The 15,188-nt window shown below is 50.0% G+C and overlaps 1 protein-coding gene across 2 annotated transcripts in view; it reads left to right on the top strand.

The window, feature by feature from the left end:
* The window catches only part of cacul1 (CDK2 associated cullin domain 1), a 53,793-nt gene extending 45,263 nt beyond the window's left edge, over window positions 1–8,530 (top strand). For both annotated transcript variants that reach the window (XM_051923622.1, XM_028825634.2), the window contains 2 exons: window positions 7,081–7,124; window positions 8,015–8,530. In XM_051923622.1, the coding sequence (XP_051779582.1) occupies window positions 7,081–7,124; window positions 8,015–8,058 (88 nt within the window). In that variant the 3' untranslated portion in view covers window positions 8,059–8,530. The remainder of the gene's footprint in view (window positions 1–7,080; window positions 7,125–8,014) is intronic.
* The last annotated feature ends 6,658 nt before the right edge of the window (window positions 8,531–15,188 follow it).

Here is a 15,188-nt window from a genome sequence, read left to right on the forward strand (position 1 = left end):
TTTCCAGTTCCCTTTATAATTTGAAATGCTTCTATCATGTCGTCTCTTATTCTCCATAGTCAACCCCTTCAGCCTTTCACCATCACTGAGACCCCACTCTCCTATAGTCAGCTTAGGCCCCTTTTTCTGGACTTTTCTCTAGCAGTGAAGTGTCTTCCTTGCAATATGGAGACCCAAACTGCACCCAGGACTCCAGGTGAAGCCTCACCAGTGTGTTATAAAACTTGGGCAGAACCTCCTGTGACTTGTACTCCACACATCAAGGCGCTATATAACCTGACATTCTGTTAGCCTTCTTCATGGCTTCTCAACACTGTCTGGAAGTCGATAGCTTAGAGTCAACTGCGACTCCTAAATCCTTCTCATAAGGTGGACTCTCAATTTTCAGACCCCCATTGTGTATTCAAACCTCACATTTTTCCTTCCTATGTGTAATTCTTTACATTTACTGACATTAAATTTCATCGTCCACAAATCTGCTCAAGCCTGTCTGCTATCCACATCTTTCTATGATGATATAATGGATTCTTGATTACCTGCTAATCCACCTATCTTGGTATCATCCACAAACTTCACCATCTTGTTCCTTATATTTCTATCTAAATCATTTACAGATATTAAAAATAGCTGCGGCCCCTGCACTGCCCCCTGCGCAGTCACACGGCCAACCCGCAATCGGGTAACGGAAACCTAGAAGTAAAGGAGCGATTTCATTTCACTCCAGTTATTTGCCATAGATATTGCGATCTGGTGGCACAGCGGCCAGGCTTCATACCCAGGAGCTCAGGCTGGTGATCTGAGAAGGGGTTGGATGTTCACAGCACATGGAGGACTAAACACATTTTTGTAATTGAGAGATATCCATCCATTATCTAACCCACTGAATCCGAACACAGGGTCACGCGGGTCTGCTGGAGTCAATCCCAGCCAACACAGGGCACAAGGCAGGAACCAATCCCGGGCAGGGTGCCAACCCACCGCAGTTGAGAGATATCACTGACCCCATTCTAGTATTCATATCAGTGAGGGGGCTTAACTGCAGAACAGTCCATCCACAAGCGCTTGGGAAGGCCATGCCAACCCCCTGGCAGACCCTGGCACCGTGAGTGAGGCCGGGATGACCGTTCTTTGCAGTATGTAAAAACATGTGGACGAAGCATATTGAAGTTGAACCCGACTCCGACTGATGTCTCTTTAGTCCTTGTCACTTGATGGCAGACTGTGTGCCTACTTAACATCTCGCTCAATAATCGTCACTAAACGACTGAAGCGGGCACAGGCAGCACGACCCTGGCACACTTCTGCACATTTTTTTTCCAGTTTCGATGAGCCTGGAGAGTTCCTGTAGCGGTCCTTCAGAAGCTCTCTGTTAAGAGCATTTGGCTGAAATCACTCAAAAAACGTCTGTGTGCGGGAGTCCGCCGGACCCCTCGCTGCTTAGACGCTTGGACGGGAACGGTGCCACTGAAAACTGAAAAAATGATTTAGGAGCGCCACGCTGTGAACGCGCCCTTGATCTCTAAATTACACTCCTCTCTCAGTCCCCCCTCTCCGGGGTGTGGGGGTCTTTGGGGGGCTTGAACTGGTAGACAGGCATGTCGGTGTGTCCCTCGCAAAGTCTTCCTTTGGTGTTCTCTTAGAAGTCTTATCTGTAAGAGACATCTACTGTGTGTGTGTGTGTGTGTGTGTGTGTGTGTGTGTGTGTGTGTGTGTGTTTAGTTCTAGAATGTTCTGGGGACTCCGCCTTTGTTCTAGAATGTTCTGTTTTGTTTTTTGTTTTTTTTTATTCTGTGCACAATTTATTAACAATATGAATAAAATGTTGAGAATGGAGCGACTTTAAAACGATTCCCAATCAGGTAGGCAGCCTGGTGGAGACATGGCACCACAAACGTCAACTCTTTGGATCGGTTTGTGGCCCACTCGAACATGCAGGGTGGGATGCTTTCAAAAATAATTGTGATTTTTTTTTTTCTTCTTCATTAATCTTCTAGAAAGTGCGATAAACAGAAAAGCAACCGCAGTGAGCTCAACGGGTCTTCTCTCCGCTCCACTGAAGGTCCTCCTGTCCCTCTTGTTCTGTTGCCCCAGTTCACTGCAGACTTTGGTGGTCTTTCTTGTCATCCCAGACACTGGAAGCCAATGCCGTGTGTTTCAGGGTCTCTGCCCCTCTTTTTATGACTTTGTTTGTTTCTAATGCTGAGAAGGGCAGTTGGGGCCAATCAGATGCCTCCCTGGCAGTGATGTATGATGGGTAAGAGTCTGGTTAGACTTTTCAGAGGGGAGGAGGCCATCAATTTTGATTGAATCCCCACCTCAGTTTTCCACAGATCTGTAGGAAGCCCCACTGCTGTGCTTTTTGCTGTTGCCTACAAGTAATAAAGTAAATAAATAAATAAAATTAATAAAGTATCTATCTATCTATCTATCTATCTATCTATCTATCTATCTATCTATCTATCTATCTATCTATCAGATAGATGTGAAAGGCGCTATATATCTGTTATATAGCACCTTTCACTATCTATCTATCTATCTTATATAGCGCCTTTCATATCTATCTGTCTATCTATCTATCTGTTATATAGTGCCTTTCACATCTATCTATCTGTTATATAGCGCCTTTCACATCTATCTATCCATCTGTTATATAGCGCCTTTCACATCTATCTATCTATCTATCTGTTATATAGCGCCTTTCATATCTATCTATCTATCAACGCTCATCCATAGCCCCCTCATCATGGCAACTCCTCAGTGCCCCCAAGTCTTTGTGTTTTTGCCATTCGCTTGCCTTTCTTTTTTCACCCCCTCATAAGAATGGCTCTTTGGTTGTGGCGACTCTTTGGAAGACCTCTTCAGATGAGGTTTCTCCTGACTGTAGATAGGGGGGGTCCCAGGTCTGAGCCGATAGCAGGGCTGCACATCTTCCAAGTTCAGAGGGATGCCAGCTTGATGCGTCTCTCCTTTTGCTGCGTTTTCGGTCCCCTGCCTTGCCCAATTATTTGTGTGCACCTCCTGAATTATTTGAACAGCACATCTGGAAACAGCTGTCTGCTTGAGTGAGACCCCAGTGGTGCAGGGTGGGCACCTTCCATTGGTGGACTCGTGGATTTCTACAAAACCGGATTCCTGCCTTAGCCGGGTGGTCCCCCTCAATCCGGTTTTGTGTGCACATAGACACTCTCATTTGTTTGTTTCTTTCACTGAGGACGTTCAGATGTCACGAGGAGTGTTTGGAACTCTAAAATACGCAAATCCCGAAGACCCCAAATAAGCGTCTCTTTGTGAACGCTGCGCAGACTTGGGCAGTGTACTGTATGTGCGTACATCAAGTGAGGAGCTGATGGCGTGTCTGTGCCTGTTGTGACATCGCCGTTCCCAGTGGAGTGAGTGAGTGTGTGTGTGGAGGTCACAGTCACTCTTTCACATCACTAAACATGTGGGCAGCACCCGTACATGGCCAGCCGTCGTCAAGGCGCAGTGGGCTCAGTGTGCCCATGCTGGTCTAGGGGTCGTTTCTGGAAGAACGGCTTTCTAAAAATAACGGCATTTTACTGAAAGAAAAAAAAATCTCATTTTCCCGTAAGGCCATTCGAGGATTGAACTGAAGCCCCCCGTCTCGCTGCGTTCTGAACTCAAGGTTCTTCGTTTTGTCATTTGTATTTATTTATTATTCTCTTTGTTTTTGTGGTAGCTTTTAAAGACGGCCTGATGTTTTATTTCGCCGTCTGCGTGCCGCTGTCTTTTAATATGAGACTGTCCTCTTCTAACACGAGGCGTGGAGGGTTCGGTGTGAACGCGGACCCCCCTGCACCATCCGAGCTGGTCGTCTGCTTGTCCATCATCCCAGATTGAGCCCCTCCTTGGCAAACCGCAAGGATGTTAAGGGGTGGTGGGCAAGGCTGCGCCCCCTGGTGAGTGCGCCACTGCATTTCCAGCTGAGACGCCAGGCTGTTATTTTAATCTTCTAAACAAGGGTCCTGATTTGCACTGGTTACGTTGGCCCTCTTGTTCTTCGTGCGTTACAATTTTATTTCAATTTCCTCTCACGACCTTGCTCACGAGTCTACTCTTGTGAATCCATTCACTCTGTTTTTAAAGATTTTATTAGCTGCTCTTTCAATAAGATACGGAAAACTTTTGTTTTGTCCTATTTGTGTTTCTCTTCATTGAGAATGGGAAAGGTGCTATATAAACTACTGTATTATTATTAACATATTTTAAAATGCACAATCCATTACATTACCATCCATTAGAGGGTAAGGATCTGGGCTGGCATCCGGAAGGTTGCTGGTTTGAATCCCGGTTACTGCCACAAGGGCTGGACCCGTGAGCAAGACCCTTAACCTGCACTTGTACAATGGCTGACCCTGTGCTGTGACCCCAAGGGGTGTGCGAAAACTAACAAATCCCCAATGCAAGAAACTGTATGAGGAGAAATAAAAGCTCCTTTTCATTCCCAGTAGGCCTTTCTGGTATCAATAATCAACTTTGCTCTTGTTTTCTTCAGATCTGCCACATAGTAGTTGCACCCAGATCCACAAGGGGGAGCTAAAGTAGCATAAACAGTAACAGAGGACATGACAGTCCAGTTTGGGGCCACCAGGGGTCAGGGCCTTTCCTGGCAGCATAGAGTGCATGGTGGGAGCCGAGTGCCGACTCTAAACAGAGGTGCCAGTCCATCAGAGGGCCCACGCAAGTATACACACTGTCACTCACCGGGGTTAGTTTAGAGTTGAGATTGTGGAAGGCGAGGCGGACGACTCACAGGTGACGAGCACCTATGGGATTTGAACCCAAAGATGCCAGACCCGTGGGGCAGCAGACTCACCAGTCTTAGTGAAAGTGTTTTACTTCTAGTTAAATAGATCCGTCTCTGAAGGATGCTTGGCATGGTTCCATAGAGGTTGGCACTGCTGCCTGGCATTCAGTTAAATTTATCTGCAGGTCCTAATTGATAAGGAGGACGGACGTTTCAGGGTCAGTGAGGTCCACTCACTAATCATCGTTCTGGAGTGTGGTGACACGTGGCATGTTAACAGATGTAGGGTAGAAATTCAATGAGCTCTGTGAACAGGGCAGTAATGAACCTATAAACCCATAGGAGAGTTCAGACACTGAGGGAGACATAGGCAGGGGTACAATCAATAACACAGTTCAGACACTAGAGGGCGATGAAGTGAGGGATACCATCAGTAACACAGTTCAGACAGCAGAGGGCAGTGAAGTGAGGGATACCATCAGTAACACAGTTCAGACACTAGAGGGCGATGAAGTGAGGGATGCCATCAGTAACACAGTTCAGACACTAGAGGGCGATGAAGTGAGGGATGCCATCAGTAACACAGTTCAGACACTAGAGGGCGATGTAGTGAGGGAGACCATCAGTAACACAGTTCAGACACTAGAGGGCGATGAAGTGAGGGATGCCATCAGTAACACAGTTCAGACAGCAGAGGGCGATGTCGTCAGGAATTATCTTGTAAGTCATTGGTGATTTTAGTTGTAGAGTGGAGATAGTATTTTCAACGGCCAGTAGTTGTACCCTCTAACCCTGACGCTGGAGAGTGAGTGGTAAGTTGTTTTATGTCGATTTCACTGTCCTCTGTACACTAGACAGTAAGGACCCTGTAAGCCTAATTTGGCTTCTTCTGATGGACGCTCCGCCCTCACGTCTGGAGATCCCTCCTTATGTTCCAACACCCCAATTATAACTGCACTCCATCATGAGGTATCCTTGGTTTCTGGAGCTACGGTCGACATTAGCGCCCACCCCCCGTGTTTTCTGTCTGTTCCGTTCAATTTCTTGAGAAGGTAATGGGCCATGGTCTGATCACCACAATATTCAAATGGGCCTTGCAAAGTTGCACAAGAAAAAGGACATCTGTTGAGGTTTCATACAGAAGATGAAAATCTGAACCCCCCCCAGGATTAAAGTCCCCCACACTTTGTTGGCCAGGATGAGAGGACACCTGTTTCGTGTCCCCTTGTTGAAGAGTCTCGACCCTTACTGCTGGTTCCTTCTCCATGTCTTCTGCCGGACTCCTTCTGCTCCTTCCAGAGGTTTTTATTAATCAGGTCAGGACTCATTGCTGGTCGTCCATTTTTTCTTTTGTGTTTATGGGGTCCCACCTCATTTTCTGACCCTGGGTATCCCATCCTGCTCTAAAATGCCCTGGTGATCCTCACATCTCATCATGACCTTAATATGTCCAAGGCCCCCCAAGACCAGAGGCAGCCCCTCAGCTCTGCCATATTTGACTGGTAGGTGGCTCCTCTGTTCCTTCCCAACGTCATGTCCTTGATGCTCTGTATGGCCAAGGAGCTCCATTTTGGATTTATCAGCACGTTTACCCTGGAGGGGGTTTTGGTTTCTCTAAGAGGGTTGGAGTTGGGGTCCGTTGTGCCTTTTCTCTTTTTTGTGGGGTCTTTGCCCTTCTCAGCTTAGTGTGCCGTGTATCTGGACAAGTTGAAGTCGTCACTCCAGATCACTCAGACCATCTTTTTGTCAGCATTTGCCGAGTGGTCCTGTCCCCTCCTGACCTCTCTGTGAGCAGCAGACCCCTTTGTTCACCGTGTCGCTCCACACTCCTAGTGCAGATGTTAAGGGTCTGAACTGTGGAGCTAGCCAGGCTCTGCCCCAGTTGGTGACGTTGACTTTTGCAGGTGGTCTCGGATGGCCTTCTCTCTCACCTTGGCCATTGTCAAGAATGAAAAGGGACCGTTTCGAAGTCGAACTCCTATTGGTTAATTCACATCATGTGACTTGTGACCTTCTGTCCACTGCAATGAGTCGAGTTCTTCTAATCAAACTGATTGATTCATTCACAGGGTGCCCGTAGGTGGTCACTTGCTAAAGACGCCCCTCAGCACCCTGTTTGAATGGCGGCGCAGGTTTACTCGCTGACTGCTTGAGGTGGGCTCAGCTCAGGCCCCAGGGGGTCTTTTGTTTTTCTTCAGCAGAGGCCCCCACCGTCCACCTCCCTGGGTATTTCCTGTGGCCGAACCCATTTAGAGAGGGTCTGTCCCTGTGCCCACTTGACTCACAGCCGTGTCTCCTTTGTTTTGTCCCTCCAGGGGTGATCAGTCGCGGAAGAGGGCCGGCGAGGAGCTGACGTACAGTGAGTATGGGCGCGGGCGTGGGGCTCTGTCACAACTCGTGCCACACGTGGCTGGAGGAGGATGCAGCTGGCCGTCAGGTGGACAGGCTTGACGCAGGCCTCGGTGGTCACTTGGGCCCCAGGGCCTGGCATCTTCCCAGAAGTCTTTAGACTCGACCATTGAGCGTTTGGCACAGTGTCCAGCGCTGGCCTGTCACTTTGGCCCGTCCACCAGTGGCTTTGTAGCTTTTTCTGCCTGGGCATCGTAAAGTGTGTGTGAGCAACCCTCTGCCATCTTGGAAAGGGGGTCATGTGACCACTGTTGCCAGTTTAAACTTTCATAAGAAGTTTGATGACCAAGCCAGTGCCAAACCCAACCCCTAGTAGCCATCTTTGTGATGCTGGGGGGATATTCACATCATGCCCTTTGACTTTAAAGGGGCACCTGCAGCCCTCTGGCACAGATTTTAGTTGAGATGAAGTCTGCCCACTTGTGCCCAGTGGCTCTTTGCCTTTGCCCATCCACCTATGGTCTTTGGATGTCCACCTGTAGCTGGTGGTCCTTTGCCTTTTGCCCATCCACCTGTGGCCTTTTGCTTTGCCCGTTCATGTGGGGCTTGTGGTCCTTTGGCTTTGGCTGCCCACCTAGAAGCATGTGGGGGTGCGTTTTGATTAATAAATGTTCTGCTTTGGTTTTGTCAGCTGAGGGTCCTCTGCTCTGCTCACCTCTGGCCGAGTGCTTTTGCCCGACACTCTGTATCCTTTAGCCCGTTCGCCTGAGGCCTTTTGATCTCTTTGCTTTTGCTTTGGCTGCCCGCCTGTAGTCGGTGGTCCTTTGGTTTTTGCCCGTCCACCGGTGGTCCTTTGGCCTCCTCTCTAAGGTGTCTTTTTTTTTTTTTCTTGTCTTCCAGGTGGAGCCTCGTTGTCCAGTGCCACCTCTCGCGGGTACAGATAATGAGGGGGCACACAGTCAAGCTGGGACTGCAGTCTGCGGTGGGCTCACACTTGATTACTGGACCGTGGTGCTGAGCGGCTCCCCTGGCTGGGATGTGGACAAGTGTTTGCCGCTCCGAGGGGCGCGCGCGTCGTCTTAACGCTGTGAGGAAGGGGCCTCGCTCCTCACAGTCTTGCTCGTCTGGAGAGACCCTTTGTGCTGGAGCCGTGCGCCAGTGTCGGGCATCGCTGTCTAGGCACCCCTGCCAAGCTGGAGGGCGAGCCGCGGTGGAGGCATGATCAGGGGCTCAGGCGGTGGGTGGGGGCGTTTTGCATTTTGTTTTAAAAATGTTGCGATGGGCTTTGTCACACGAGTGCCGCTCTGACGATGCCTTGGCATTTTGGATTTTTTTTTTTTTTTTTGGTCAGTCTTGGACTTCCAATCAGAACCTCGGTGAAAAGCGGACTGGATGGCATTAAAGACCCTTTTTGCAGAGACGTCGTCTCGTCTTTTCTGTGGCTGCCTGTCCCAGGATGCTGAGCTGGCCAAATGGAATCTGTGCAGTGCATTGTGGGATGAATGAAGTGGGCGGGGCAGGTGAGTCAGCGGGTACGCTGGCTGGCTGGCTGGCAGCTCTTCAATAGGGTGGGGTGCTCTGCTCTGGCGCCCCCTCCTGGACATTACTGCTTCAGTTCTTCCTTCTCTTTATTTCATTTGTGTCACATGAGCTGCTCCACTCACCCAGTTAGCCATTTGTCACATGGGGGTGGCCCTGTGTGAGGACACCAAAGCCACAGTGGTTGCCATTTAATCAAGTGGAACCTGCAGGCTGCCACCTCACCAAGAGCGACTACCCAATGGGCAGTGGTGTGACTTAGAACAAGCAGCTGATCAAATGTCTCTGGTGGTCTTGCATTGGGCAGCCCCTTCAGTCCTAATTGAAGCTGAAGCCCCCCTTCTCAATGTTTCATGCCAACACACATCATAGGGGGAAAAAAAAGATGGGAAATGATGAAGACAAAGATAAGGGGTCCAGACAAACATCGCGGGCATTGGGGCTTCTAAAGGGGCATGACAAGCGAATGTGGGTGGAGCCTATGGAATGGGAGGAGCCTAAGTAAATATGCAGTGAACTCCACTCAGCAGCCTCCGATGTCAAACCAATGCCACGGCCACCAACAGGAGCCACTCTGATTGTCACTCTCCACATCTGGCAGGAGAATCCTGTTTACCACTGTTTATAGCGCCTTTCAGTGGCCCGGCCCCTATAAAGTGTAATACAGTATGTACGTGTTAGTGATTGATGAAATGCACAGCAGCTCTTCACGAGAGATTAACTAGATTTAATGCTTCCTAGGCTGGCACTACCCTGCTGTGGGCCACACTGTGCCCATGCCAGCTTTGTCCCTGGGTCACTTTTACATTTAGTTGAGACCTTCACAGTTTTATTCAAAGCAGTAAGTCACTTCCTTGCTGGTGCTTGATGATGCCAGTGTAGTTATGCCAGCCTGTGCCACCCTGAATCTGATAATGGCTGGCGCACAGGTGAGCTGAGCCCACTGGTCTGGGATGTCACTTGCACAGGACACAGTGAGCAGCTGTGGGGTTCAGATCTCTCCTTTGCCCCCCCACTGTGTGACCCTGGGCTGCCCGCTTATCCTGCCTTTGCTCTAAACTGGTGGGCTAAGAATCTGAAATGGCATTTCACTGTTGTGTGGCAGTATATGTTAAGGGTCCGGACCCCTTCCACCCAGTGGGCCTCACGCTGCACTGATTCTTGTGTAAGACCCCAATGGGTTTGTCTGTACAGTATGTGTGAAGAGCCCTCCGCCATCTTGGTGGCTGTCATCCTGGACAAGGGGTCATGTGACCACTCTGGCTGGCATCCAGTTTCCAACGAAATTCTGAGGTGTTGGTGGAAGGCACTTTGACCCCTAGTGCCCTTTGACCTTTAATGGGCGCCTGCCTCCCTCCCAGCACTGATGAGGTACGTTTAACCTGTCGGGGTTCCAGGATGGAGGTGTCACTTAGGACCCTCTCAGGCCCCACGCCTTATTTGAGGGGTCAACCTTCAGAACCAATAGCGAGATCTAATAGTGGGCTTCACTGTTGAATTTCTTTTGATATTTGAAATGGGACCACCTTGAATTTAAGATGGCTAATGGGTGCACACTCACTCCCCTCCCTCACTCGCTTGCTCCTTTTAAGAAGCTTCAGGGTGACCACAGGGGTGTTGGGTGGTCCCAAGCTTCGTGTCTTCGGCTGTTTCTCCATTCCAAGCAACTTTGAAGGGTCAAAACTTCACAACTGACGACACTGACCAGAAAGCAGGCTTCACTGTTGAAGTTCCTGGGTGCTGAGCTCGTGGTGGCACTAGTGGCAGTGCCAGAGGGGTTTGGGGTGCCACATGTCATCGCTCCATAACGACTGCAGGGCGGCCGGTGCACTTGTAAAGTCAACAGGCATAAATGGCAATTTTACAAAAGTGCGTAAGCTTTGAACTGGTTAGGGTGGTCACATGACCCCCCCCAACATAAAATATTGAAATTGAATTCACAATGGTCACCGTCAAGGTGGCAGATGGTTAACAGTGTGCCCAGGGCATCAACCTGATGGCAGAAGGGTGGGGGTGCAGACCTTGACACCTCCAGGAAAGTCGGCGGGTCCCCCAATTCATCATTTAGAGTCGTCAGTTCACATCATGGAGAGGAAAGTACAACGGGCAATGAGATGTTGAGTGGCACCAGTGGGAACAATGGTGGGGTTTGTGTGTCCACACCTGGGTGCCACATTACAACAAGATGAACTAAAACCTGTGCTGGAAGGGCCGTGGGTCCACCATTACAGTCAAAGGGCAGGAGATGAATGTCCCCCTGCCACCTCAAAGGGGGTCTTGTTAAGAAGTCTGGTCACATGAGCCGCTCTCTCTTTCTGAAATGATTCACGTGAATTCAAGATGGCAGATGGTTGTTCTGACCTTCCTTACCGGTGCACCTGCTGGTCTATTATAATATGGTCTTTGTTAGATTAATGCAGCATTTGGCACCATAAAAATATTTGGCGGGGGGTTCCCATTTGTTGACTCTCCTGTACATCACGCCTTTCTGTGGTGAAACACCACCCTATAAGAGGTGTGGAGGTACAGCAGGTTACAGCACAGGCTCATATGGCCCGGATTTGAACCCGCATCCCTGTGTAAGTGACAAGGGACAGAGGTGGTACAGGTGACAAGTGGGAGGGGCTTGAGGGCCGTGCATGTAAGGGCGTGAGAAGCCTCTCAGTTGTGACACGTTGCTTCCTCTAGATGGCGCTGTTGGGTGTAATTTAGCTAAATGCCAGCAACATGGCAGGCTTGTGAGGAGATTTGGGCAAATTCAGCGTGGAGTAGCAGGGGGCTCACAGGTCCAAACGCTGGGCACTCCAAGTGAGCTGCTCAGGGTCACACAGAGGGGCAAAGGCAAGATTTGTGACTGTAGTTCTTCAGCCCCTCCACTGCACTGCCCACCAAAAGTCTGCGGTGTCCTGTGCCAAAAAAAAATAAAATGAATGACAGTGCAGATCAGTGGGGGTAACACCCTTAAACTTGCCGATTCCAAGTCATTGTCACAAGGGCTGGCATCTGCTGTGGCATCATCAAGTGCCAGCCAGGGCGCTTCTTACTGCTTTAAATACAACTACAAAGTCTGGATGTTTATCTGCTGCTGGGTGGATGTGGACTTTCACTTAACAGTAAAACTGGCACAGTGACGATGGGCTCTTGGGCACTGTGTGTCCAGAAGCAAGGCAGTGCCAGCCTGGAGGCCACTGGGCATACCATCACATAACTGATACTTCTATGAGTGTTGCCCTTTATATAGAGCAGGCCACTGCAAGGCGCTATAAAAACAGCGACTACGCACCAAAGAGTGCCAGCCATGCTGTGCCTTGTCCTTGGCTGTGCCCCTTGGCCTGCCCCATCTGTTAGATGTCTGATGCCAGTTGTGCTGAGGTCCCTGCATATTTAACTAAACTCCTCCCACTCCTTCGGCTCCTCCCATGCTTTGTTATTTTTGGGGTCATTCTGTGAAGTTCCTGATGCCCATAACTGTTTCCCGGACATTCATCCTCATCTTCATCACTCTGCTTTTTTTTTCGTTTTTGTTGGCACATCATAAATAAGAAGTGGGCGGGGCTTCAGCTTCGATTAGGGCAGAAGGCATTTCACCAGGCGAATCTTCCACTGGGGGGTGCCAGAGGAGCAGCCCCCCCATATTTAAGACCAGACGTTGGCCCGCCTGGTGTGCTGATCTCATTTAGGGGGCACATTTCTGTGTCCTCCAGCTGCCAATCCAATTGATCTTTAAACGGTGACCTCCTTCACGAAGGGTCATCCATGTCATGTGACGAGCGGCTAACTGTGATTGACTGAGTGGAGCGACTCGTGTTGCCGGAGGGTGGGCTTCAGCTATCGTTAGGACTGAAGGGGCTGCATGTGAGACTGGGGGGTGGGCGGGTTGGGGGGGTGAATGCCAGAAAGGCACCCTGTCATGTTGAGGAGCTGCCAGAGACTGAGAATGAACAGGTCTCGGGCGTTCAGGGATTCGGTGGCTTTGCTGTGTCACATTGGTGCCACCTTCCTGTCTCCCATGGGACGCCTGACTGCTCAGTTCTACTCCATACAGACTGGTGGGAGTAACAAATCCCTTCATGACCACGAGGGGGAATGGCAGTCTGGGGGAAGCCATCAAAGATGGACAACTACTGACGGGTGACACGCAGGGACGAGGGGCTGGCTGAAGGGCTCATCTAACTTTGTAGGTTGGTAGTGGCCCAAACAACCCACCCCCCCCAGCCCCCCCCGCCATACACATTCCAACGCAGACCCCCACAGCAAGCCTTCAGTGCCTTGTATTCCTGTCAGTGCTCCTAATTTGCATGAATAATTTAATTCCATTAATCTGGTGGTCAACTTGATGAAGTGGCTTCATAAAAAAGCTCCTTGAGAGGCCAGGACACTCCAGATAGGGAGGTGACGTCACGCAGGACGGTGACAGAAGCCCCAATGAGCCTGGTTTAGGAAGAGAGAGATGTGAAGAAGCTCACGAATGTCAGCACTGCCAACACGTTTAGGGGTATCTGCTGGGCACAGTGGGCACCATTGCGGGTGAGCAGCATAAGAGACGCCCACAAGGCCACATGCTCTGGATTTTAGAATTAGATGCTTCATAAAGTGGTGCCCTACCTTGTGCCCGGTGCCAGCTGCTGTGGGCTCCTCTGGCTTCCCCGTGGCTCTGCTCTGGTTGAGTGGGCAGTAGTGGACGGACGATTTCTGCTCCACTTTTCCTCGACTCTTTTAATTGTCACCTGCTTGACCGTCCCTCGATAAGATTGGCAGACAGATGTGAAGCCCCTCAGGCAAATGTCAAAGGCACTGTTAATAGATGGAAAGGCGCTATATTCTAGAGAGCTGGAAGTCAAAGGCACTCTTTAATGGGTATGTGATTGATTGATTGACAGGAAAGACACTGCACTTGTGACAGACAGACAGATGGGCCTGGCACTCTAAAAGATGAAGAGGTCTTTGTCAGAGAGGAGCCCACTCTGCATGTGAGACTGGTGGGCACTCGGTGCACAGCCCACAGCCCAGCTTCTCCTCCTTTAAATGGGGGGCCTCTGCTCACCCACTGTGCCCATGTAGCGCCTGCTGTCTAGCCCATGTAAGTGCATTGTGGGAGCATTCAGACCAGGAGAGCTCCGTGTGAGGAGCCAGTGTTGCCATGGCGACTGTTGTCAAGAGTAACCACAGACGCAGTGGTCCGGTGTGCTGAGGCCCCCCCCCCCACTCCAGGTGCTGCCGGATTTGTGAGCGCTCTTATTCCTGGCAGTGGCGCCCGTTCAGCTGGCTCTTTATATAGCGCCCTTCCTCAGTCTCCAGTGGTGACCCTCTGTTAGCGTTTGAGTCTTAGAGGAGCCATTTTAGACACATTAGTGATTAGGAGGAGTGAGAGGAGTGAGACGTGAACTGTGTGTTACTGGGTTGGTCTGCTCTCACACCTGAGGACACACACACACACATGAGTGACATTTTTAATGCCAGTCCCCCCTTCAGTACTCCACATAGGGGCTCATTGTCACATTCGGGTGCCACCGAGACACGTGAGGCTCAACACCCTTTAATCTATCTATCTATCTAATTACACGCCACACACCAACCAACACGGGTCTTACTTAATAATAATAATAATAATAATAACAAATAATTCATTACCTTCACTACTCAAAGCACTACGTCCACCGCTCCTGGACCCCCCCAAGGCCTTGATAAACCTGCAGGGTGATCCCCCCAACCCTGACATGTACTTTATTACTCGAGTCATTCAACTTACAAAGTGTTGAAGTTTAAAAGTGACGCAGTGTCTCTGAAAGTTTAATGACACCGGAGAGGACACACAATGGCTGGCAAACATCTGTGCCGTGCCAGGAGGCGACCTGAAAATCAGCCGTGGTGAAGGTGCCTGATGATTTCCATTGCAGCGTCTCTGACGTCACATCCCATGCTGGTCCCCCAGATGTGCCACTGGTCATGTTAAAGTCACATGAGGGGCTCCGACACATGTGACGTTACACACATAGGACTGGCTAAGAACATTAGCACTGAGAACAGGCCGCTGAGCTCCTCCATACTATCAAGTCGTCGGGTCAGACCCCCAACACAAACTAGAAAGAATGGCGGAAATGAAATATGATGCCACTCAAATGTCCAATTACATCATCATCATCATCATCATTATAAAGTGGTAGGTTGTGGCCACAGCACTTCAGCACCATGGACAGCGGAAGCAGGTGGACTGGCAGGGCTGAGCGCCAGCTGATGGGACTTTACACGACATTAAGAACATTAGCACTGAGGGGAGGCCACCGAGGTCATCAGGTCAGACCCCCCAACACAGACTAGGACCTCTACTGTATGAAGAACGAATGTTAGAAATAAAATACAATCCGACTCCTGAGTCCAATCACAGAGTAATGATGATAAGATAATAAACCCGATTCAGCACCATGGACAGCAGAAGCAGGCAGACTGGCAGGGCTGAGCGCCAGCTACTGGGATTGGGCGGCTCATGCGAAACACAAACCAGCGTCTCTGAAAGGGAGGAACGGTAGAAATGAAA

This window comes from Erpetoichthys calabaricus, chromosome 2 (assembly GCF_900747795.2).
Source record: "Erpetoichthys calabaricus chromosome 2, fErpCal1.3, whole genome shotgun sequence".
Classification (NCBI taxonomy): Eukaryota; Metazoa; Chordata; class Cladistia; order Polypteriformes; family Polypteridae; genus Erpetoichthys; species Erpetoichthys calabaricus.